The 24,608-nt window shown below is 42.2% G+C and overlaps 2 protein-coding genes across 4 annotated transcripts in view; both read left to right on the forward strand.

Annotated features, from left to right (window-relative positions):
• Window positions 1-12,065, forward strand: part of LOC134087932 (forkhead box protein P1-like) — a 16,710-nt gene extending 4,645 nt beyond the window's left edge. The window contains exons 2-13 of one of the 3 annotated variants that reach the window (XM_062541783.1): window positions 197-270; window positions 1,052-1,123; window positions 1,328-1,418; window positions 2,814-2,976; window positions 7,884-7,985; window positions 8,182-8,269; window positions 8,550-8,624; window positions 8,935-9,082; window positions 9,916-9,992; window positions 10,277-10,378; window positions 10,595-10,716; window positions 11,724-12,065. In XM_062541783.1, the coding sequence (XP_062397767.1) occupies window positions 199-270; window positions 1,052-1,123; window positions 1,328-1,418; window positions 2,814-2,976; window positions 7,884-7,985; window positions 8,182-8,269; window positions 8,550-8,624; window positions 8,935-9,082; window positions 9,916-9,992; window positions 10,277-10,378; window positions 10,595-10,716; window positions 11,724-11,772 (1,161 nt within the window). In that variant the 5' untranslated portion in view covers window positions 197-198 and the 3' untranslated portion in view covers window positions 11,773-12,065. Of the gene's footprint in view, window positions 1-145; window positions 271-1,051; window positions 1,124-1,327; window positions 1,419-2,813; window positions 2,977-7,883; window positions 7,986-8,181; window positions 8,270-8,549; window positions 8,625-8,934; window positions 9,083-9,915; window positions 9,993-10,276; window positions 10,379-10,594; window positions 10,717-11,723 lie in introns of those variants that run through there. The other 2 variants (XM_062541785.1, XM_062541784.1) reach the window with 2 other exon arrangements.
• Window positions 12,066-12,548: 483 nt separating this feature from the next.
• Window positions 12,549-22,242, forward strand: tspy (testis specific protein Y-linked). The gene is made up of 7 exons (XM_062541786.1): window positions 12,549-13,848; window positions 14,254-14,331; window positions 14,491-14,602; window positions 14,840-14,994; window positions 18,423-18,499; window positions 18,943-19,115; window positions 19,401-22,242. The coding sequence occupies exons 1-7, from the start codon at window positions 12,940-12,942 to the stop codon at window positions 19,580-19,582; spliced, it is 1,686 nt and encodes a 561-aa protein (XP_062397770.1). The 5' UTR covers window positions 12,549-12,939; the 3' UTR covers window positions 19,583-22,242.
• The last annotated feature ends 2,366 nt before the right edge of the window (window positions 22,243-24,608 follow it).

A 24,608-nucleotide genomic window follows, 5' to 3' on the forward strand; every position in this document is an offset into this window, starting at 1 on the left:
GGAAAATGAGCGTATTTCCACAAATGGCGGAATATCCCTTTAACCAAAATCTAATTCCAAAATGAACCCCAGATGCACTGTGCACTAACATGACCTGACACAATCTAACATAACCAAAGGTCCTTTAGAGCACCATAATATCAGACACAACCCACAAGAATAATGTGAAACTAACATCAACTGATTTTCTCCACAGGAATGCCACACAATGACAAAGCAGAGGGCAGGAAAGGCCACGAAGGTGACGGCCAGAAAACACAACTAGAGAAGGTAACAGGCCTCGGTTCAACCCAGCACACCTCAGAGGGAGATTGACCTTATCCGTCACCAATTGGGGAAACTTTTTGCGTTGTTTACAGTGTACCATTGAGAAATCCCATACGCAATTCAATGATATAGCGCCATAACATATGAGTCTCAAGGCGATTGACAGAGCCCAGGTTGAACTTGAAGTGGAAAGCCCCTAAACTAAGCATACATTAAGGTGACAGAGAAAAGGAAACATTCCTTTTGAACGGAAAGATGAAACACTGCAGAATCAAGGTTCATAAGGGGAGGCAGGGTAGAAAGAAACATATCAGGATTAGCATACTATTCACGTAATATACAAACAAACGCTACACACCTGGCTCAACATGCACTGTCTGTGGCCAATCAACATCGTTAAACAACAGGGCGCCGGATACAAGATGATATTATACAGAGTGATAACTAACGATTATTGTTCATCTGTCAAGTTTCTCGATTAATCATTTAGTTGTTTGATCTCAAGAATGTCAGAAAGTGGTCCTCAAATTCCTTAATTTGTCTGCTTGCCAAAAATGTTCAGTTCTACTATCATAGAGAAGTAACTACACAGGAGTTCTGTTTAATAAACTGCAATCCGATATTTCAGATGTTTTACCTTAAATAGTTGGTGATTGATTTAAGTTGTCAACAGCACAACTACTCCATTAATTTGTTCAGCCCAGATATGTTGTTTGTGTAAAACCTAGGCACTCATCCATGTAGTTTGTGTGTTTCTAATGATAACACATCTTCATACGTACAGTTCTCAGGTGGGGTCAGGTCAAGAGGGTCTATGTTCACGCCCACACATGCTCAGTCTGCTCACATATCACAGGTACTTTGCAAGTCATTCAGAGTATAACTGACTGCCGTCTCAGCATTTGACTGGTTCTGTAGTAATGGTTGTCCCCTAAATATTTCAGTAATTCTGTTAATAGCTGTTGTCTGCATGTCTGAATGACTCTGTGATGAGTTTGCTGCGTTGATGGCTCTCGTCTGATTATGAATGATAATGTGATGTTTCCCTTGGCATTGTAAGAGTGTCAGCATCAAGGTCCATAAGCAGCCCCTGCAGCTGAGGCCAAACAGACCTACAGTTCTGCGGAAAGGATACCAGCTGCTGCCCCAAGGTCTGTTACACTCCAACAACACTCTAGTGCTCTCCGGTCCTGCTGTGATAGTTTTGAGTCTTTCAAGGGGGGTTTATATCTGTTCAACATGCACTTAGTTTATTAAGCGTTTCTTATGCGTTACGGTTTGTATATTATATTTAGGCTATTTATTTTCATTAGGCTATTGGTCGAATTGACATGGCTATTCTCCTTGGGTGTAGCCTTATCAAGTTTTATATATAAAAAAAGGTTTTCTGTTCAATTCAACTATTGTATTGTTGTTATTTGTAAGTCGCTTTGGACAAAGGTGTCTGCTACATGCCATACTGGGAAGCTACACCGGGCGCGTAACTGAAGCGTTCCGTTCGCGACGCGTAAAAAACATTCAAGAAAGACTGGTCTATTTTGCTTGAACGTACAGTAGGCTACGCGCCGCAATCTTGTGTAGATACTTCCATTGATTATAGTGAATGCTGTTGCAGCAGACGCAACGCGAACGGAACGCTTCAGTTACGCAGCCGGTGTAGTTTCCCTGTACAGTATGCCATCCTACACCACAGCCTATCTTAACGCGCCTGCATGTAAGAATTGTTTTCAATAAAATTAGGGTAAATTAGGGCAAAGGTTGACTGACAATGAACAACTACTACTATCACTGAGGGTGCTATTGGTAGGCTACTACTATAATGTAATGTACTGTAATGTCAGTATATTACATTCATACTGTTTCTTTCAAACACAACTAAAGGAGACAGTCAAAACACTACTGTTTTAACTAAGAAAAACATGAGGGTTTTCTATACAACGCAGTTACTTACTGAGTCAAAATATCTGATGTGACACAATATCTACTGTTCATATTGGCACATATCCTCGGTCACATCTAGTTCCCAAAGGCAAATTGTTTTTCTCGGAAAAAAAGTATTAGCCTGGCTATCTTTGTCTCGTGAGAAGTAAACCAACTATTAGAGATCTCACCTGTTTCCTCCTCAAATAAGACAAGCCAAAAAATGAAGGCAAGCCAAGAAAAGAGTAGGGTGAACATGGGTAAAGTGGGACACCAAAAAATCCAATTTCTCAGCTCTATATATTCTATCTTAAGATCTTAAGCCAAACTTTAACTGAACTGGATCTGAGACGAGATGAGGACTATAACAGATTAGGGACAACAAATGTCATCTTGTGCTTTGTACAGTTTTCTGCTATCTCAACTGATGCTAAAATACTGTAACTCCCATCAGTGCACAGGAGATCACAAAATCAGATTTGCACAATTGTGTATTGCTAGCGGAATATAGTTGAAGGCAATAGCACAGTCTATAAATATGGCTGCTCAATGAATGACTACTGCAAACGTCGAATATAAATATAGACATTATTAATGTAAATCAGTGATTCTTTTCCCTCACTCAGATCTGTCTTTGTCCACGGAACGTTCAGGTGACGCTCATTGTCAAGGCAGATCAAACCACAGCTCCCCTCACTGGCCTGACTCCTCTTGCCAAAATAAAGGTCCTCCCCCTGACACACAGGCAGCAGCCAGCACACAAGGCAGCCCTGAGCAAAGCCTCACCAGGTAAATAGAATGTTAATATGTGTGACTTACAAGGTGCGCACTAGCATGCAATTTATGCTCACCTCTCCCATCTCTGAGCAGGAGCTGATGTATAGCTACTTGAAAATACAATTGTATTACACAACAATAAGACACACATTAAACAGACAGAATGTGGCACCAAGACAGACAATAATATGCATTAAGTTATTAATAGACTACGGTGAATAGCTCTAGCAATTAATTCGTGTTGTTTGAGCACACACGCAAACAATAGATAGATAGATAGATAGATAGATATACTTTATTCATCCCCAAGGGGAAATTACAGTGTTTCAGCAGCATACAAACACAACATTCAACAAAAACATACAAACATGCATACATACAGAAAAAATATTTAAAATGTTATTCCTTTCTCTCTGCCCAGATGGGAGTCATTATAAAGTGCTATTGCAGTAGGTAAAAAAGTCATTCTGTATCTGTCTTTCTTACAGCTTAGTTGGCGTAGCCTCCAACTGAAAATACTTAATAAGAAATGCTTAACAGTAACACCATAGTGCATAACTGTTCCTATAAGAAATGTTGCAATGAATAGTTAAGCGTAAATTGGAACTTAACATTCCTAAAGAAACTTAAAATATCCAGTTTACACAGCTGATGCAACAACTTCCTGATTCACCGCTACTTCTCTACTCTACTCCCATGGTTTAACAAAAACAAAATACCTTGCCCCATCTGAGGATCAACCTCGCAACCTTTAGCTTACAGTATTAGACTGTCACAATACCTACTGCACTAACAGGGCCTCAGCTGCAGGTGGAGAGCTCATTTTCAATTTGACAGTGTTTCAACTTTGGTTTTGTAGTCAACTCAATAACATGTGCTGAAAAAAACTGTAGGTTGTGGTCCTAACTGCAGCAGTTAGGAATTATGAGTAAGTGTTACTTTCTTTTTATGGTCATTACTCTTTATTGTGGCTTCACAATATGTCAGTCAAAATTACTGTAAGAGATTGACTGGGATTTGTATGGTCAGGATCACCACTGAGGAGAAGACCATAAAGGGACACTTCACCGATTAGCATTAAGCTTGGTATCTTTAGAAAACCAGACATGTTTTTGAATGGTCGTGCATCATTCCCTCAGTTTCCCTTGGGATGGGAGAGATACGGATTTCAATGTTGGAATCATTTTACATAATTGAAAGCAGGAAGTCCCATTGAATACCGTATTTCTCCCATCTCAAGGCAAACGGAGGGAATGATGCACAACCATTCAAAAACATGACTGTTTTTTTAAGATACAAAGCTTAATGCTAATCAGTGAAGTGTCCCTTTAAATATATGGATAATTTAGAGAGTATAGGTGCAATGAGAAATTGACTACTTTCTTAATTAGCATTCATCTGCCCCCTTGGCAGTGTCATAAAGTTAGGCACTCAATGCTTACTTGCACTGTGTGTCTGCAGTGGTGCTGCTGGACAATTTGGGGCCCCTTAATGATATAAAGCATTATCAGGGAGGGGGCTCTCGAGGGGGGCCTTCCTAATAATGTACCGTATTATTGTGAAGGGAGCTCTCTGCTGCCCCCTGTCAGTGCTGGGTTCTGTACTAAACCCCCTCCCCCTATATTAAAGCTGTAGCAACTACTGGACTAATAATTGCAATAATGAAGTTTATCTTAAAGATATCACTGCACAACTAGGATTGTGCACATGTGATCCTGCCACCTGCACAAACATTATTTTAACTCTTTGCAAGCTGTGCACAATTAGTACTAGGGCTATAGTTTGGAAATCCAAAATTGGCTTTGAGTGAGCTTTGGCCTACATTTGGTTGCTTTTGGCATGCCATATTTGGACCATTTAGGGGCCATACATCCACCCAAAGCTTTACCAAAATGGCAAGCCAGTTTTGGGCCAAATCTGAGCCATAATAATTTTGCTATCAGGGAGCCGGCTCATTTAAAGAGAAAGACTGTCACCTGTAGTGCCTAATCTAATCAATTGAGTTGAAGCTGAGCTGGGTCTTCAGACCTTTCTTGAAGATGGAGAGGGATGTCCCTGATCTAGTAAGAACTGGTAGTGCGTTCAAGTTTGGATTGGCCTGTGCATACCGGTGGCAGAGCTGTTCGTCTGAGGAGCGCAAACGGTCGGGTGGTAGCATATATGCCTGTATGAGGGCATTCAAGTAGGTGGGAGCAGAGCCGTTGATTCCTTTGTAGGCAAGCGTTAGAGACTTGAATTTGATGCGGGAGGCCATAGGTTGCCAGTGTAGCTGGATGAGCAGTGGGGTAACATATGCTCTTTGGGGTTGGTTGTAGACCAGGCGTGCCGATGACTCGTGAGATGACTATTGCCTGTACCAGGAGTTGGGTAGCATCTTGAGTCAAATAAGTCCTGAGTCAAAGGGCAGCTGGCAAGTCAAGCAGAAGGAGTACTGATGACCAAGCAGATGCCCCGGCTTTCTTTATGGCTTCTGTTACAGACTACTGAGCCTTTTCAATAGCCTCATCTGAACCCAGGTTGATTTGGATCCAAAAGATTGTTCTGTGAAAGGAATTTAGAGACTTGTTTGGAAACTGATTGTTTGAAAACTGATCGTTTGGAAACTGTTTGTTCCTTTGGATAGGAAAGGTAGGAGTGAGACAGGACGGTCTTCTCAACTTGAGCAGGGTTGAGAGTTTTCTTCGCTGTTGAAATGTGCCAGATGGACTGAAGTAGGCGCGTAGGTATACTATAGGGTCCAACAAGCATGTGGCAGGATGACTACATGTCATGACTCATTCTTAGAGAGAGGCGTGATTGCTGAAGATGTTCCAGCAACCGCCGGAGGTTGTAGGAGTTCAATATCTGAGTCTGTCAAGTCTTGTGGGCATGAAGAGAATTGACCGCTGATTGCCACCATTTAGTTTGTAAAAAATGAGGCAAGGGTATCCGTAGTAGCCTAAGGCTGGACAGGAGGAGGCAGCTGAGGGTTGAGTAGTGATTTGAAGGTTGAGAAAAGTTTCCGAGAGTCTGTGGAGCTGTTTATTTTTGTCATTGTAGAAAGCTATCTTGGCAGCAGTGTCTGGTAGTTTTTGAAGTCATCAGTAGTTGATTTGTGCCATTACCTCTCCTCTTCTCCCTGAGTTTGGTGCGCTGCGATCCGAAGGTATCATTTAGCCATGGATGAGTGTTTGGATCGAGCCGGCCTTGTAGTAAGAGGGCACCGTTTGTCCAAACACAAGCTCAGTGTGGAGCAGAGCGAGTCTGTGGCATCATTAACCTCCAGAGAGGAGAAGGTGCTGAGTGGAGGTAGACCGGAGGCGATCAAGGAGGAGAAGTGGGTTGGAGACAGGTTGCGGATGTTGCGGTGGAACGTCACCATCGGCTGAGGAGCTGGAGGTAGTTCTGTCAGGCTGACGTTGAACCGGATGAAGTGGTCAGAAAGATGGAGAGGCGTCACCATGAGGGTGTCTGTGGCCCAGTTCCGAGTGAGGATCAAATCAAGCTCTTTGCCAGCTTTGTGAGTAGGCGTGCTGTGAACCAGTTTGAGGTCAAAAGGGTGGATCAAGTCCGCTGAGCCTGGGGTGTTTAAGTGGATGTTCATATCGCAAGGACGAGCAGCGGACAGTCACGCTCAAGGATGGAGGACAGCAGAGCGTCCAGCTTGTCCATAAAGTCACCTAGTTGGCCTGGTGGGTGGTAGATGACCAGCACATAGAGTTTTGCTGGGGCGATCACTGTGATTGCATGTGTTCGAATGAGACATTCCCACATACCCGTTACCGTATCGAGATTGGCATGGGGTACTTTCCATAAGATCATCTCTCAATGCATATTAAACAAGATATTAGGCTAACTGAAATAAAACCACGGCAGTAGGTATGGTGAAGGCTGGGACTATTTTAATTCCAAAGGCCAAGGGAACTTTATCAGGATTTATAGTATCCTGGACCATAGGGGGTTAACATAAGGGGTCCCTAAGCTATGTCCACTGTATTTTAAGGAATAACATTGATTGATTGATTTATTCACAATACATGATTCACAAAGAAATTGTGTGTCCTCAAAGGTTGTATTTTTCCCTCATTGTTTCCAAAAGATGATTATTTATTCCTCTTTTTTAGTCAACTTTAGCATGGGTTCTTACAGTAATTTATGCACAGCACTGTATGCTGCTTGTACATACAAAGGCGCTTATCACTGCAATGCGAGAGCGCAGCGCTCAAAACTCAAGGGGCCATCTGCCCTGGGATGGTTTACACCTGACATGCATTGCTAATTACGTGGGTAAAAATAAGGAGCCCAAAAAGTGTCATTACAAGATTGTTTTGTATATCGAGTGCATAGTGTGCTTGTTTTACTAAACATGCACTCATTTGAATAAATGGTGTACTCATTTTAGTATTGTGCGTGCATTTTAGTAAATAATTTGCTCATTTGCCAAATTTTGTGCACAAGTAGAGCTCGAATGAGTAAAAATGAGCTCACAGTTTAACAAATGAGCCCACGATTGTCTGAATTGAACACACATCCTACTAAAATGAGAACACAGTCTCGCAAAATGAGCACACATTCTCTCGACATGCACAAACAAATATCTTTGGAATCAAATCAATGATTCAATTTGAATCTGTTATGATCTGATCTGTATTTTCTTGTGTTTTTGCTGTTTTTGTTGTTATTGTTGTTGTTGTTGTGTCTAACTGTAAAGGTAAATTGCAATGTAAAGTGAATTTCAGTCGAGCAATGGGACCTAGGCATATAGAGCAAATAATGAGATTACTTTAGTTTAGGTCACCAAGTCACCAAAGTGTAATTGTTAGCAAAACACCCTCCCTCTCTTTCTCTCTCTCTCTCTCTCTCTCTCTCTCTCTCTCTCCCTCCCACTCTCCCTCCCTCCCTCTCTCACTCTCTCTCTCTCTCTCTCCCTCTCCCCTCAGCGGTGGTTCTGAGGCAGCCTCTGAGAACTCTCTGTTTGTTAAGGGCATCTGTAGATGGCCAGGTTGCAACCAGAAACTTGAGGAACCTTCCTATTTCTCAAGGTATGGTATTGGAAATCAGTAATAACACAAACACAAATAGACAAATTCATCATTTAGAACTTGTATGACACTCTGCAGACATCAGTCGGTATGATAAAAAAAAAAAGAGTACAAAATAAGGAATACAAATGTAAGATAATACGGATGGATCCTGTCTGTGTATACTGGAGGTTATTTTGTATTTGTTGCATCACAGACATCTCTGCCCTGAGCATGGTACTGGGGACAAGAGCTTGGCGGAGTTGAGGGGCCAGAGAGAGCGGGTCCAGTGCCTGGAGAAACAGGTGAGTGAGTGGCATGCTGAGTGGGTTCGAGCGCAATGTGTCCTTGGGGGAGAAGAGTGTGTATGATGTGAGATTTCAGTCATAAAATACCTAGTAGGAAAGTGAAAATGCTGCCTGTGTCCCCACAGAAATATCTGGTCTATGCTTTCTGAATAATGCATATCATTACCCATTATGTGTAAGATGCAATCTGAGGTTGGTTGGTAGCCAGTCAAATTATACCCATCACCACCGGTGAAGATGATAATAATTGACTTGAAATGATGTTGGTGTTTGACAGCTGGCTTTAGAGAGAAAGAAAATGCAGGAAATGCGCTTCCATCTGCATCTGTCGGACCACGGAGACACTGCTGAGGTACTACAGCACATGTGTATGGACACATGTTTAACGCCAGTTCATTTTCTGACTATTTGTTCCATTGTTTTGTGCAATTGATTGAGTAATACATTGACTTGTACAGTACAGCAATCGGTGCACAGCCACTCACTGTGCACCCACACTCACAACAACTTTCAGGCTGCATGCATGCTAGCCCAGCTCTTTAACCACTGCACTACCACAATTTTAGGAAATAATGTAACAATTAAGAGATGATAAATCATGTCAGAGATTCAGTGTGTTATCGTTTGACCTGCTATTGCCCTGTGTCCCATGTGCTGTGCAGAATGAGGGGTTGGAGATGAGCCTTGGGGACCCTCTGAGGGTTCCACAGTTCATGCTCCCAAACGGGGGCATTCCGGGCGCCATGGTGACGCCAAGCGATGTGCTGACCACCAGCTACCTGCACATCCCTGCCTCACAGTTTTTGCCAGGTGAGGAGCAGTGGTGTAGCCTAGTTATCTGCAGTGGATATACTGTGATGTAGTAGTTAGCTGTAGTGGGTATACTGTGATCAACCTCAAATGTTAATACGTATCCTTGTCGGTATGAAGTGGGTATACTGAGATGGTGATGCTTTTTCAGTGGGCATACAGCGTAATCCTGCGTATCATGACATGTAGACTACACAACTGGTGAAGAGCCAGACGCTAAACGACAGCAGCTTCCTCCTTAGCCTGCATCTGACATGAACATACTGTACCACAGCTGAGCTACATTTCAATCAGTGTCCCATATGAGCCCTACAAAAACATAGCAGAAGAAGAACAAACCTCCACCAAGGCCAAATGTTCACAGCGAACACAAGTTAATAATGCATCTGCCCCGTGATTCAGATCCGCTCCAAAATTAATTGAGGTCTCCCTTGGCCTATGCCAAAAAATCGGGGCGGTTGGCACCGGAAAAAAAGGAACCTTCTTGGTGGAGATGATTACACTGAATGACGTGCTGGCACATCGGGGTACTGTTCATCTGTTGGGACTCATTTTACGATAATTACCAGCAGAAACTACATTATCCCTTACTTAACCCTTCAGCGGGGGTTTTCAACATTCTAACAGAAGATTCTGTTCCGCAAGGTTCTAAAATTCCATGTTGAATTTAGTGAACCCAGAGCCCTATCTACAGTATATGGCTCTGAGTGAACCCAGACAAAGAAGTAACTTCTATGCTCTTTGATATTCTTTGGAACATTCTCGTATATTTGTGATGACCCGCAATGCTTCCACAAATAATGATACACTAATTTCCCCATTATCCACTGCAGGTGTTATGTCCTCCATTGACTGCTACAAGAACAACAACATCAGGCCTCCTTATACATATGCTGCCATGATCAGATGCGTGAGTTGCATCATTGCATTTTACTGAGCACCATAATTATTTTAGTTTAGTTTAGTTTAGCTTAGAATTTATTTCTAGTATCTCAACACGTTAAGATTACACAGGTGTTGAACAGACTGAACACTTTCATTTTGGGCTCATCCTGTAATTAATGGCATATAAATATGTGTAATAAGTTATTTCAAATGCTTTAATGTTTGCGAATATCAAATAACTCAATTATCCTGTCAGTTCTCCATGGATCTAAAGTGAAAATCTTATCTGATGCTTCCCCATGTTCTAAGGCCATACTAGATTCTCCAGAGAAGCAACTGGCCCTTAATGAGATCTACCAGTGGTTCATGAACATGTTTCACTACTTCAGATATAACACCGCCACATGGAAGGTACAGCAGGAGAGATGATGTTTAACGTACATATATACACACACACACACACACACACACACACACACACACACACACACACACGCACACACAGACACACACACAAACCATTTTGAATAAGGGCATACTAAATGTAGGAAATGGATGGTCTTGTTTTATACTATATGAATATGGTCTGAGTGTAATGTCCCCCTCCGTGTATGTGTGTCTTCCCAGAATGCTGTGAGACACAACCTCAGCCTGCACAAGTGCTTTGTGCGCGTGGAGGGAGTGAAGGGCTCTGTGTGGACGGTGGATGACGCAGAGTTCATGAGGAGAAAAGGACAGAAGATTCACAGGTAAAATGACCACACTTCTTTACACATGATAGGGCTCATATACATCAGGTATGACCACACACTTTCTCACATATGGTAGGGGATAGGGTACAGTATAGCTTAAGTATTAGCCTAATGGGTTTCATCAGGTTCCTTTCCACAGGTGTATAAAATCAAGCACCAAGATTATGAATGCAGATTACATGGTGCTTGATTAACCCACCTGTGGAAAGGGACCTGCTAAACCCATGAATAGTATAGGCACATTATTCGGAGGTTAAATAAACATGTACACATGTAAATAAATAGGCTACACATACACAAAGTGCATAGTCACACTTGATATACTCTTAAATGTCAAATTCGATGCTAAAGGTTTGATTACAACATTAGGGTCTCTCTTTCCCAAAACCATCGCATACATACGCTTGCTGAATGGCAAGTGCCTCCATACCATCTAAAGTATCTATAACTTTAATACCAGCACACATTGCCAATAATTAATCACTAATCATGACAACTGACAGAATTTGTCTGTAACAGATAAATGAGAAACTTTTATGGAAGTGAAAGTCTAGCACTGTGTACAGAATATCAACACCATTGACATCATGTAATTATTCCCTATGCAGTACACTACTGCACATACTGCATAGCTTATACAATACTATATCGTGCTTTCCAAATGGAATGCTGCGTAAACGTATGTTGTGACTTGTGATTGTGAATGTTTAATATCATGGTAGTTGTGCTTCGAGATCATCTCATAATAAATAAATGTGCCGCAAGAGAAAAACAAAACATTTTGGAAATTCAATCTACAGCACAGAGGAGACCTTAGCTAGGAATTACTACTGCATCTGTCAATACTATTGCTAGGGGATGGGAGTGCACACAAGTGTTGCTTGGTTGTAGGAAGTGTCTTGAGGACTTATTTATTTATGGTTAGGGCCTACTCCTTTTATAGATTTTTTAAAAAAGGTTTCACAACAGTTTTTTTCTTCTTTTTCTTCTTTATTCTTGTTTAGGAATCAGGACTTCAACTTGGTGACCCCCTATTTCTTTTACGCTCAGTGATGAAGTCATGTGCGTCGCAGTCACACACACACAAACACACAGAGAGAGAGAGAGAGAGAGAGGAGAGAGAGAGAGACTTTCAGCTGTCATTGTCTGTCTCCAACAGGCAATGGATGGTTGATCATACATGGTCACATTTATGCCTTCATTTTGAAAGCACAGATACCTCAGTTTATGTTAATAATATTGCTAAAATTATATTAACGCAGTGTGGATTTCTTTACTACTTTATTTGCGCTTTTCTCATATCCTGAATGTGCGCTGATTATCAGTAGGCTATCATGTTAAGTTGAATGACTACAATTGATGTATGATGCTTGATGGAAAAAACTAATTTACTAATCTATTGACTTCTCCACATGAAATAGTAACACCATATTGTGTGCTTATTTTATGCATAATAAAAGTGAAATTATTCATCAATAAAAACTACGGATGTGTGACTTGCTGTTATTTGCAGTTCAACAGTATTTAGACTAGTGAAGAATGATCATCCCATATCGTTTTAGGAGAAAAGGGCTCGTAATAGTGACCTTAGGACCTTTAGGCTAAATCTTGCACACATCGCATTTCTATTAGGCCTAGGTAAGTCTACATTAATAGTAATATAAGTACGAGGGGAGGTATGAATGAGATATCCATTAATGCGTATTTTGAACGCAACGTGGAAGTCAAGAGCCTTGTACATAGCCACTACCCATGCATGCGATTGGACAAGAAATTTCCGCGCGGTGAGTTGCAGCCAATGAGAAAAAGTGTTTTTCTGGTTCGTAAAAGCAACCTCGAGTCCAGTAATGGCGAGCGGAAGGACAAATTATAAACAATTCCAAGGGAGTGGATAACAGCAATCCTAGGTTGTCACGGATGTAGTGGAGGTACTGGTGTAATTGTGTGTACAATTTTATATAGGCTACATGACCAGAGGCTTTGCGTAAAATACCATTGAAGTGCCATGCAGCTCGCAAAGTACTGTACAGATAGGCTACACTGCTAGGCCGCTAAAATTTAGCTACGCAAATATACGGATAACTGAACATGGAACAATGTTGACTACTACCAACTTAGCCAGCAATTTCACTGTAATTTCTTGAAAACGCATGATACCCAAGTAACGCAGCTACATTGCAGAAATATACGAATTGTGGTTCTATTACTTGGGACGATAAAATGAGCAAGCAAGTAGACAGCGGTAAGCTGTCTGAATCCACCAAGAAGCGAAGCTCTAGCGCTGAACGAGGTAGCTCCCCCCGCTCTAAGCTGCGTAAAGTGGATGACTGTTCTGGGGATAAAGTTGACGTTTCGGAGAAAATTGAATCTACAGCCCAAAAGGCAGACGCACAAGATAATGGTGGGGATAACAAGTCAAGAGAGGACGACTCTCCCCGTTGTGGGTCAGGGACGAGGGAGCAGGTTGAGACTCCTGCTGCTGACACTCAGGACTTGAGCAGGAAAGGCGACGTTGATTCCAGTAGCGCGGAACAAGCGGGAAGCCACAGTGACAAGTGTGAGCCAGGTGGAGAGGCAGCTGAAGCAGCATCGAATTACGGCGATAAAGAATGTCGGCCCTCAACGTCGGAGAAGCGGTCTGATTCAGCGGCGATCGCCGCAGCAGAGGCACTGGCCAGTTTAACTGGTGGAAATAAGGATAAAAGTGGCGAGGAGATGCCGTGCTCGTCTAAGCAAGCCACAAGTTCTAAGGACATAGCCAAGCCGGGCCAACAGCCGGAGGCGGCTCCTGCGGACAGCTCATCGTCGCTTCTCACTCGGGATGACGAAGAGGACGCGGGGGAGGGCGACGAAGACGACTCTTTACCGGGGTCATCGTCCACGCCGAGCTCTTCGCTCGCGTCGGATAATGACGAAGACGAATGTGCCATAGTGTCTGTGAAAATGGCCCCGGAGATCCGGCAGTCCATCGCGCATCTCGCCCAGGTGCAGACGCAGCTGAACACGCTGGAAAAGAAGGGTGCGCGTCTCTACCAGCGCCTGGAACTCAAACTGGAAAGGCAGCGACGCCCTCACCTGGACCAGCGCAGCGCGATCACCCACACCATCCCCGGCTTCTGGGTCACCGCCGTATCCTTTGCATCAGTATTTGATACTATCAAGTCTAATACATAATTTGAGCAGATACAAACAATAAGTTCTTCACCAGTTTCATTACATTTACATTACATTTGGCTGACACATTTTTAACCAACGCGACTAACAACATGATGAACAGTTTATTAAGCATTTTAATGCAATTCTCTAAGCAATTCTAGGACAATTAAAAAAGTTAGAGTACTGTAAGATTAATTAAATTCTAGTCAGGTGGTAAGTGCTAGGAGTTGCATTGCATGCAAACATGTCTAGGTTAATTTCGGCATCATTTGTAAATTCATATTTGGATATCAAGTGTCAACAATTCCGTTCCAGTTGTGTGAAAGTGTTGTGTTGATTTTTTTGTACAAAAGTGTCTCCTTGACTCAAAGACTGTAGCTTCTGAATCATCCATACCTGTCTCCACACATAGACGAAAATGATGAGGATGCACTCAGCTACATGACCAATCTGGAAGTAGGTATATACACCCATATCCACCCTTAATTGGATCACTGTCAGACAACCATGCAGAGACCACTTCCAATTGACCACACCAGTTCACCATCTGTTTTCAAACTGAGTATTCATTAGAGTTTGTTGTGTCTGTGTGTGTGCGCTCGCTTATTTTCTTAGATTGAGTCCTTCAAGCACAACAAGCTGGGCTACAGGATTCGCTTCCACTTTCGACGCAACCCTTACTTTCAGAACACCGTCATCATGAAGGAACTCCACCTTGGAATGGGAGGCAAGTTTAGTCTGTCTGTGTTGTACCCTCAGTAATTGCCATGGGTACCTTGATGCTGAAGGAACTGTTTGGATTTAGCCCATAACATTCCATGCCTTTGTTTACATAGCTAAGTAGATGAGGAGGAATATCAGTCGTCCTACACTGCTGTCTAATCAAGTCATGAATACAAACTACTTCCTGATGTGTTTTGTGAGATTCAAACCCATGACCCTTGACCTGTGACTAACCTGTCAGGTTCGCCGGTGTCCATGTCCAACCCCATCCTGTGGCACCGTGGGCAGAACCTTACGGGCTCCGCGGAGCAGAGGAGGTCCACACGGGGCGGCTACCAGAGCTTCTTCAGCTGGTTCAGTGACCACAGTTGTCCTGGCAGGGACGACATTGCTCAGGTAGGGCTTTTAACACACTGATGCACTTTTTCACATTTTCCTAGAATTGCTTGAAATAGCTTAAACTGTTTACCATGATGTTAAGTCGCCTTGGCTAAAAAGCGTCAGCCAAATGTAATGTAATGTAATGTAATTTGTGCAGTGCTACAGAGTGAGATTGTTGGTATGTTGAGCCTGAAGCCAGGAGGTTCATTCAAATTCAAATTTGGCAAGCAGAGGCAGATGTGGGCGGCAGTGGCTCAGGAGGTAGAGGAGTCATCCAGCAACTGGAAGGTTGTTGTTGGTTCGACTCCTCCTGACCCTGTTGAGGTGTCTTTGAGCAAGACATCGTGAAAGCTAAGGGTCATCTACATGACTAAGGCCCCAAGTCTGGCAGCGTATTTTGCTGCCAGAGCAAGTCAGACGTAGGCTGAGTAAACCCTGCCTGATCTGCTGGCGATTTGGATTTCACCCTGCAGCTCAGGCTGGAAAAATGAACATCTATCTCTCCTACTTCCTGTCCACATTTTCTGGGTCCAATCACAAACTTGCTTATCCAAAAAGCGTACAGAGTCATTTGAACTATGCCTATTGATCACACCTCTTGTGCGGTAGAAATAACACGCAGACTCCCCAGACTTTGTTCAATAGTATGTGTAATAGTATTGAGCTTAGTATGGTGATAGCCAGGCTAAGTCAGATGCACAAAGTGGGCACGGCAAGGCCTAGGCTGATTAGCAAAATATTTGGTTAAAGCCGAGCAATAGCAGTGCTGAGCAATACCTTTTAAATGGAATACTTCCGACAATATTGCAGCAGCGTTTACAAATAGGCCTTTTGTTGCGCATCTGATCTGAATACCTTTTCAAAGAACAGTACAGGTATGTGACATTTCTATTGCTCTTCCAAGCAATTCAGTTCTCGAAAATGTGGTTTTAGCCTATTCAGACCCGTTTTAAATACCACATCACATCCGACTAGAGGCTGTTATTTTGTTGATCCATAGCAATACGATTTTGAGCAAAGCATATGCTCTTACATATTCACATATGAATCGTGCTGAATCATGTCTAATCTCCAATGGATGGGATAGACTCTAACCTACTCGGTGATGATGCCAAAGGTCATTTGCCTTGGGAGTTGATCCTATAATTATGATAGCAGTGTTTCCCGCAGCGCTTTCCTGCTAAGGCGGCCGCCTTAACAGCACAGGGCTGCCGCCTTAACTAGCGTCTTCAATAAATAAATAAATATTATTTATATTATAATATTATAATATATTATGTATAGGCTATTGATATTCGCCGTATTACTCTGTCATGTTTTCTCCATGTCATTCCAAACCGTAGCCGCTAGTCTCCCTTCTCTGTAGAACGCATAAAAAAATAAACTTTCAAATCGAGTTGGCCTATGCGCACAGGCGACGCGCTCATTCAGCATGAGTATTTGATATCAGGTCACAGGTGCCACTGCCACGCATATCTCAGAGTAACTGCGAACACAAATAGCCTAAACCTAGCTAGATTTGACGACTCTCACAGGAATGGTTCTCCGTTGAATCTACCAAATGTGTGGGATGAGCGGCATAACACTTTTGAGCGCTTTATCTTTTTTTTTATCACTCGTCTAGCCTACTATGAATGCATAGCCCACTGCATCTTGTAATTTGTTGTGACAAACACTTGTGCCATCTAGCCTACAGCTAACAACAACTTGTGACGGCTATTCATTCACGTGTTGTAAAATACTGACATTGTCTGAGGTTTACACAGGCTAGTTTACAACTGTAGCCTCTTGTCTCCCATGCCAGTTTCATTCATCCCGACCGGGCGGGACGCACGTTTCGGTTTTGTAGAAATAATTCCTGAATGTTTTTGTTCAGAGCTGAACATGCAACTGTATTTGACAGATGACAGATTTGGTTGCTAGTGACAAAATATTAGCGTTCAATGCAGTACGATCTCGCTAATTATGTTTTAAAAAGCATTAAAAACGTTCCGGCTCTCTTAGGCTATAATGAGCAACAGGCACGCACAATATACAGCTTCAATCAAAGAATTGCAGCTTTAGGCTACTAAATCACAATTCACTAACTTTACCATACAGTCGCAATGTTACATTTTCATACAGTTTCATCTTTATTTCATGGTATATTCTAAAATATCCACCATTACAAATATTCTTGGTTTTAGTAGAATGTTATATTATTGGCTGGCTTTAAAATATATCCTATGGTGCTATGCTGAGCAGTGCAAAGGTTTTAAAAGACACAAAAGGCCCTGTATTGGAGTTGTAAACTTACACTTTTAAGGTATAATATTGTCTAAATTGTGTTAATGATGTTTAATTGGTTGCTGATACAATTAAATCTGATACAATGAATGTGAAATCCAGGTAGGCTATATTGCTGTCATTAGTGTCAAAATTCAACATTTTCAACATTAATGAAATGCTGACAGCCTACTAAATTTTTACTTCAGCTGACCTCTTTGTCTTAAAGTAAATCAGAAAAGATGTTATTTAGACAAGTGTGTGCTAGACTGTTCCTGTAGCCAACAATCCCCTCTCTACCCTTTGGGAATTGAACTGTTATATGATCCTTGGTGATGTAAATTATGAAAACCCCTTTCTTTGGTCTTGACGCGGCCTTGACTCCTTTAAGACTCGGTCTCGACTCAGACTTGCTTCCTAAAAGACGCGGTCGTTGTCACTCGATCTCGGCTGCAGTTAAACCAACGGTCTCGACACACCACCCCCCCCCCCCACCCCACCCCCACCCCCCCCATCGTAGGGCAGTGCCGGCGATGCGGCGGGGACGCTACGGCGACGCCCCCTTCCCCTGGACAGACACCACCTTAACTAACAAATTTTCTGGGGGAAACCCTGTGATAGGCCTACTATTGTAAAATGATATCATCGTCTGGCGTTAGTATTAATTGGAAAGACGTTCAAAGAGAGATGAATGAGCTGGATGAATTGACGGCAGCAAATGTTTTGATGGCCTACATAGGAAGACTGGTTTATCCGCCTTGATTCATACTGATCATGCATAGAAATATGATGGTACTTTCGAGTGCACTCCCGTGTGTGTGTGTGTGTGCGTGTGCGCATGCGTGCGTTTGTGTTTTGAATCCAGACTTGTCTAACTTTTTGGCACTTTGTGTGGGTGATCTTGTTTGTAGCTCATGTATGGACTCTCTGTATCTGAACTGCACACAATTTATTTATTTTGAGAGAGAGCTCACTCATAAGAGCCCTACGATATCATCTGACGAAAGTGTCTATCACAGATACATGCTGCCCTCTTGTCAGATGATATCGTATGGCTTTTATGAGTGTGCTCTCAAAATAAATTGATCGCGGTCAATGGTCATCCCCCCCCAGTTTTCTCACCATTTTTGCTGTTTCTTTCTGTTTCTTTCTGTTTCTTGTTTCTTTCTGCTGTCTAGATCTTGAAGGATGACCTGTACAGAAATCCTCTCCGGTACTACCTAACCCCACTGTGGGAACCCAGGGAGAACGGCAGGTGAGACAGTGTCTAAAAGACTGTGTTTTGCACCAAACATTGAGGGTTTGGAAAAGTTGGACTCGTAGGTGTAATGGCAATGGTAAAGATGACCTAGGTAGATAAGAATCACCCCAGGGTGGCTTCTAGCTAACCTCCTACGTCAGAGACTTCCCACATAGGTGGTACATTCATTCGAAGCATGCTTTGGGCGAATATTCTACAGTATTTTTTCTTTCACTAGAAAAGAAGAGAATATCAAGAAAATACACATATTAGTCACACATGTGTCTCTTATTACTGGTGCCATTCTCTGCAGAGCAACTTTAAGTGCTTTGCCAATGGGCACAAAGGTGTGGGAACCTGCAGCGTTTCTGGCTGCTGCATGCTAGCCCAGTTCCTTAGCCTCCGCGCTACCACCACTCGCATCTATGCAGCTAAGTCCCTGTTGCTGTTCCCTCCAGTGCCCCGAAGCCACCGGCCAGCAACAACGGAGACGACTGCGTTGTGATCTCCGACTCGGAAGACGACGACGAGCCCGACGAGAGTAGCCAAGAGTCTCGCCGGGAGGAAAGACAGACTGAGGACGATGACGACGACGATGACGACGAGGATGAGGAGGGCGGTCGAGTCGCAGGTCGGTAGCAGCATCGCGCCCCTGCTGAGATATGTGTGACCAAAATGTTTGTATTCTTTGAAAGGCAAGATTGTGGTCTCAGATGTGAGCTTCCCGTAGTGCTAATAACCGATTACTCAGTTGGAGGAGGCAATGCTGTAATGCTGTCAATTAGCCTGTAACAGAAACATGCTACATGGGTCAATTGTAAATACTGTATGTTCTGGTCCTGGCGGTGTGTTTGTGTTTGTTTGTTTATTTTCTTTATTTGTTTGTTTATTTGATGCGATTTCTTTTGCTCCACAGGGTCGGAAGACAGCAACGCTGAGGTCGGAGAGTCCTCCTACGAGGAGAAAGAGGAAGAGGAAGTGGATGTAGAGGAAATGGACGAGTCACATGACTCTGGCGCCGATGAGGTCAGAGACCGAGAGGAAGAGGATGAGGAGGACGTTGATGTTGATGAGGAAGGGGAGGGAGAGGAGAACTGATGAGTAGCAGGGATTTGATGTCAGTCAGGGTTTCATTTCACCATCAGGTGATGTAAATTAGCACAAAATGAGAGGCATAAAATGCAATGCTTGTTGTGACGACTATGCCACAAGAATGGTACATAAAATACTTCACCATTACAGTTGTTTATTAAATGAATCCCAAGTCTCACCACACAAGATTGTTGTAAAACTGCAAATGACCTGACATTTTAGAGAGGTGTTTGGTCCTCATCACCAGTTGCTTAGAAGAAAGGCTCAGGAATGCCCCCCACCCCCAACCCCCTATTTTTGAGTAAGCGTCGTTGAATACCCAAACTCAAAAGTTAGTTTATTTTCAACCATGACCAGAATATATGAATATATGTTCAGAATATGAACTACTCACACAGAAAATAAGTAATACTGAATTGGTGCCCTGCTTTGGAAAGCCATATTGTTCCTAATGTTTCATTGATTTATCCCATTCCAACCCTTCCAATGTTTCATTCATTAGTTGGGACAATAAGGGCTTTGTAAAAGTGATTGGACCTACAATATTGTTGATTTTTTTATAAAAGCAAGGGGCTTTTTTTTTGCTTTGTGTAGCATGTGCATATTTGTGTCCCATGTAGAATTACACTTCAGATTACGATCATGTCCTCACACATACAATATATACCATAACAGGAAGTAATGCAGGAATTGACCTTTTTCTCTCATAACTGAACTCACATCCTGTAACCAGTGTATTATGGATTCAGCTCACTGTAGCAAACATTTTTACTGACCTAAGCATAAACATAATGGCCATTTGCGTTTCAGAATCGTTTTTAGTCCTGGTAACTGGATTTCCAGACCCCACATGACCCCAGTAACAACACAACCTGTGATATTAGCCCATATCCTCCACTGTAGGTCTTCTCTGCTGGTTGCTTGCCTTTACAGTATTGATCAAAACTTCGGTAGCTTTTGCTTAGGAGAATTTTTCATTTGTGGTTTAATTTTGATAATCATTCCACCTTTTCGCTCAATTAAATCAACCACACATAATGAAAACCAATGAAGGCAAATCCTGACTTGCATAAAAACTAAGACTGTTCAATTGAGTCTCATTGGTACTGTAAAATGTTTGTAAGTAATACTAGAATATAATCTAAAAGATCTAATTAATACCAGCATTAGATCCACTAGCTTCCTTGTACTAAAAACCTTTCGTTATTTTTTAATCCATAAATACCTAGCACGCCTTGTGTGTATATAGTCATAAGATGTTGGGCAGTGTCCTAAACAAATGATCCGAGTGCTCATGAAACCCTTGATATCCTTTGGTCAGTTGCCATCCATTTGAAGGTTCCATCAGAGGGAAAAAACTTTAAAGCTTATTAAAGTCGATATGTTTGACAGCTATTTAAAATGTTCCAATGTACTTAGTAGTTCCGAACCAAATCTGGAATTCTCAGGGATGTTCTAAAATCCTTTCTTCACATTGATCTCTTTTTAGTGTTTACCCCATCATCCTTATCTGCATAATTATCTGCTTTATTGGTTTGCTGTGTTTTTTTCTGCCCTGTCTCTCCATTTTATATATATATATATATATATATATATATATATATATATATATATATATATATATTTGAACACATAGAGACACACCATGGCATCCCCTACACAAAAGCACACACCTAATAATGATACACAATGTAAAGTATAGGTGTGCGTGCATGTTGAAATACTTTATAGACTCCATCTTGACATGCACCGCGTGAAGGCAGTCTCTCATTCAGCGTAATGTTAACTCCACACCTTCCACAACAATACCATGCTATGCATCTGCTGTACATGCACTGCGATTAGGTGTTTATTCATCTCTTAAAACAGTCGTTTTTTTTTGTGTCGTGCTGTTGGACAGGTCTGACCTGTGGGATTAGTGGACATACTGTAAGATCACGAAGGCACTGTTATTTAGAAGTGTGTAGGTTATGATGTCAGACCTGCTTGGCCTATGGCCAGAAAGCTAGAGCTTTCATTTTGTTATGCATCTTAGGTGTCCCCCCTAAAGCTACATTTTCTCCTTTTTTTTACCTCTAATATATGTAATTAAGCACATAGATTTATCCAGTGTATTTTAGTGTTTATTTTTTGTTTGTTTGTTTTGAAACAATGTGTGCCAGTTTGTTTTGTTTGGCTTTTGGCTTTTTTCCCTAAGTTTTGTTTGTTTTGGAAGGTTTTGAACCCCAGTGTGTGTGTTTTGCCTTTTTAAGGCCGTTTCTGTCCCAGATTCATCTCTCTCCGCTTGATGTTGTGTTTCTCTTACCTCATGGCTTGCGTGTCAAGAGTAAAATCACACCTCTCGTTTGAGCTTTTGTTTCAAAGAAATAATATTTCTTATGAAAGCAGTAATTGTGATTATATAGCAATGTTCTGAAATTGTAATGATACTAGATGTCATTTGAATATCAAAGGATAAAGATCTGGCTTGTAAATATGTAAAACATTTTCACAAGGAGATATGATTTGTTAATGTTTGCATTTCGCATTTCAAGTTACTTAAAATCTTAAATTGGAAATAGTAACAGAAAGCTCTATTTTCTGTCCTGTATTTTATAGGAATTTGCTGTTTTTGGAAAATGTGTTTAAGTTTTTTTTAAGAAAAAAAATAAAGTTAATGTACTGCTTTTGAAACCACTTCATATTTAGAACCAATGACTTGGTTCTATTCTCTTGGTTCATATTTTGAGCCAATGTCTCATTTGATCACTTCAGCTCATGCAAGGTGCATAAGCCACTGGACAAGATGATTATTGGGTCTATGTTTGGTCTCGTCGCATTCACCTCAGCATGTGCCCAAAATACATTCAGACTGCATAATTAGAGAAAACGGGTTATACACGCCTTATACTAAAAGTATATGCCTACGTTTTCTTTATACTTCAAAAAAGCGTCTAAGTACAGACTTCAATGTAAGTGTATGCGGTCCCGTCCAAGGTCATATGGCTGTTGCTGGTGTGTCCAGCAGGAGGAGCTATAGTTAAAGGAATGTGCTCAGCTCATTGTCAAATATGCCCCATCGTCTAAAAAGGGCCGGTTATTGGTTACATGTTGGTTACAGATTGGCAATATATTGATCTTTTAATTCCCAGAATCTTCACAGTCGTGCTAAAAGTCACCTAAAGGATAATCAAATATGGAACACACGCTAATACATGATCAGAAGACCAATCTTGCTAGGCTAATACATCATCCAAACTGTCCTCCCATGGCACGATATGTTCTCAGTGATGAACTGTTCTTTTTTTTCCCCCAAGCAGTGTGTACAATGGAAATGGAGCCTGTGGGGAGCCTCCGTCTTGTGCTGTTTAGTCTGCGGACATGTTTGAAGTGCCCCTATCTATCCTCCAGCTGCCCCAGGGGCTTTTAGAGAGGGGTGGGTACGGGCAGGAGCAGCCTGTTCACACAAAGACAGACCCCAGAGCTTATCTGCTGCTGCGTTACACAGGCAGACTTCATAACCAAAACCGTGATCAGGCAACACCACTGAGAGACTTCTAAGCACTCTTCTTTCATTGTTTAATATGCAGTTTTAGAGTCTGACTCATGGAATTGTGATGTGTTAATCGCTACCTGGTACTATTGTGCCTGTCGATAATGGATCAAATGTTCAACTCAAGTCTTCCTTTTTTCCTCCAGCTTTAGTTTACTATGAGATACCAACAGTAGTTCTCTAGTGACATCCCTGTTGACATATGAGGAGACTGATTACTACAAGAACGACCCTCTTAAGGTCCCTGAAGTAGAAACATGCACAGAACCCACAACAGTGACAATCCAGCCTTCAGACACATGAAGTGCACACTCCACGCCTTGTAGGCCACATGTCTGCCACACTCCCCTATTTGTTCATGTAGTATCGTTATGATATGTCATGTCTCTCTAGTGCTGGTTTGATGTAGAACCCTGTATACAGTATGTTCACCTGTTTGATCTCAGCTTCTGCCCCCCCTCTCCACTCCCTCTCTCTCTCTCCCTCTCGCTGGCGTAGCGTAGCGTAGCCCCCGCGACGCGGCAGCTTTGCAAACAGCCCGAGGCCGGGCATATTTGGACAGGCCTGGACAGAGGAGCGACAGAGGCGGCGGTACACTTAAAACCCCTTGATTCCGCGCTGCTTAATGCATCGCTATAAATATTCCACCAGCAAAGACCTGTCCTGTTTTTAAATATGGCACAGCGAGGCATGCGGCGGGGACGAGGGACGAGGGACGCCGGGCGCTATTAATACGAGCGCTGGAAACGCCGCAGAGCCTACTACGCCGGGGCAGCGCAGATAAGGCATCATGTGGTGTGAACTGTGACGAATGGCCAACGTCCACACTGACTTACTCCGGCCTAATCCTGAGACAACGGGCAAATTGAATGCCAGGTTTCTGTCACCGCACTGTCATCTGATTTGAAATACAACAAGGTGATGCTTAGCTAAACTGGTAGGTGCTGCACAGTGGCCTACACTCTTAAAATGTATGTGTTGAAAATAACACAAGTTGTGTTGTTTTTAACACGTTCGTGTCCAGACAGGGACCACGCGGTTTGGGTTGTTACTTTTTTATTATTATTTTTTACACAATATGTGTTGAAAATAACACAACTTATGTTGTTTTTAACACGTTTATGTCCAGACAAGGACAACTCAGTTTCCTGTTTTATTTGTTACACAGTATGTGTTGAAGATAACACAAGCTGCACTGAAAAACTGTTGTTTTTTTTAAGACATCTCTGTCCATCTCTGACAACACATTCATTTTAAGAGGGTATAATCACTGCTTACTATTACGACAAAGAATAGATGAAGCAGTCTATAGCCTAGATAGTGTAGAAAAGAATATTTCCAACCCCAAAGAAGACCTTCAGTGCTTCACATCTCATCATTTAGGCCGTAAATGTCAACCAGCTGCATTAACAAGATCAGAGAAACACATCAAAGGGCCTGACCTCCTACCCCTGTAGTTGTCACCAGACCCCCTGTTTTCTCAGCTGAAATGGCCGGGGT

This window comes from Sardina pilchardus, chromosome 7, assembly GCF_963854185.1.
Source record: "Sardina pilchardus chromosome 7, fSarPil1.1, whole genome shotgun sequence".
NCBI classification, from domain to species: domain Eukaryota; kingdom Metazoa; phylum Chordata; class Actinopteri; order Clupeiformes; family Clupeidae; genus Sardina; species Sardina pilchardus.

Coding starts and splice junctions, on each gene's coding strand:
- tspy (XM_062541786.1), top strand. CDS start 12,940: ATGAGCAAGCAAGTAGACAGCGGTAAGCTGTCTGAATCCACCAAGAAG. Junction 13,849..14,253: donor CCGGCTTCTGGGTCACCGCC/GTATCCTTTGCA, acceptor CAAAGACTGTAG/CTTCTGAATCATCCATACCT. Junction 14,332..14,490: donor GCTACATGACCAATCTGGAA/GTAGGTATATAC, acceptor TTATTTTCTTAG/ATTGAGTCCTTCAAGCACAA.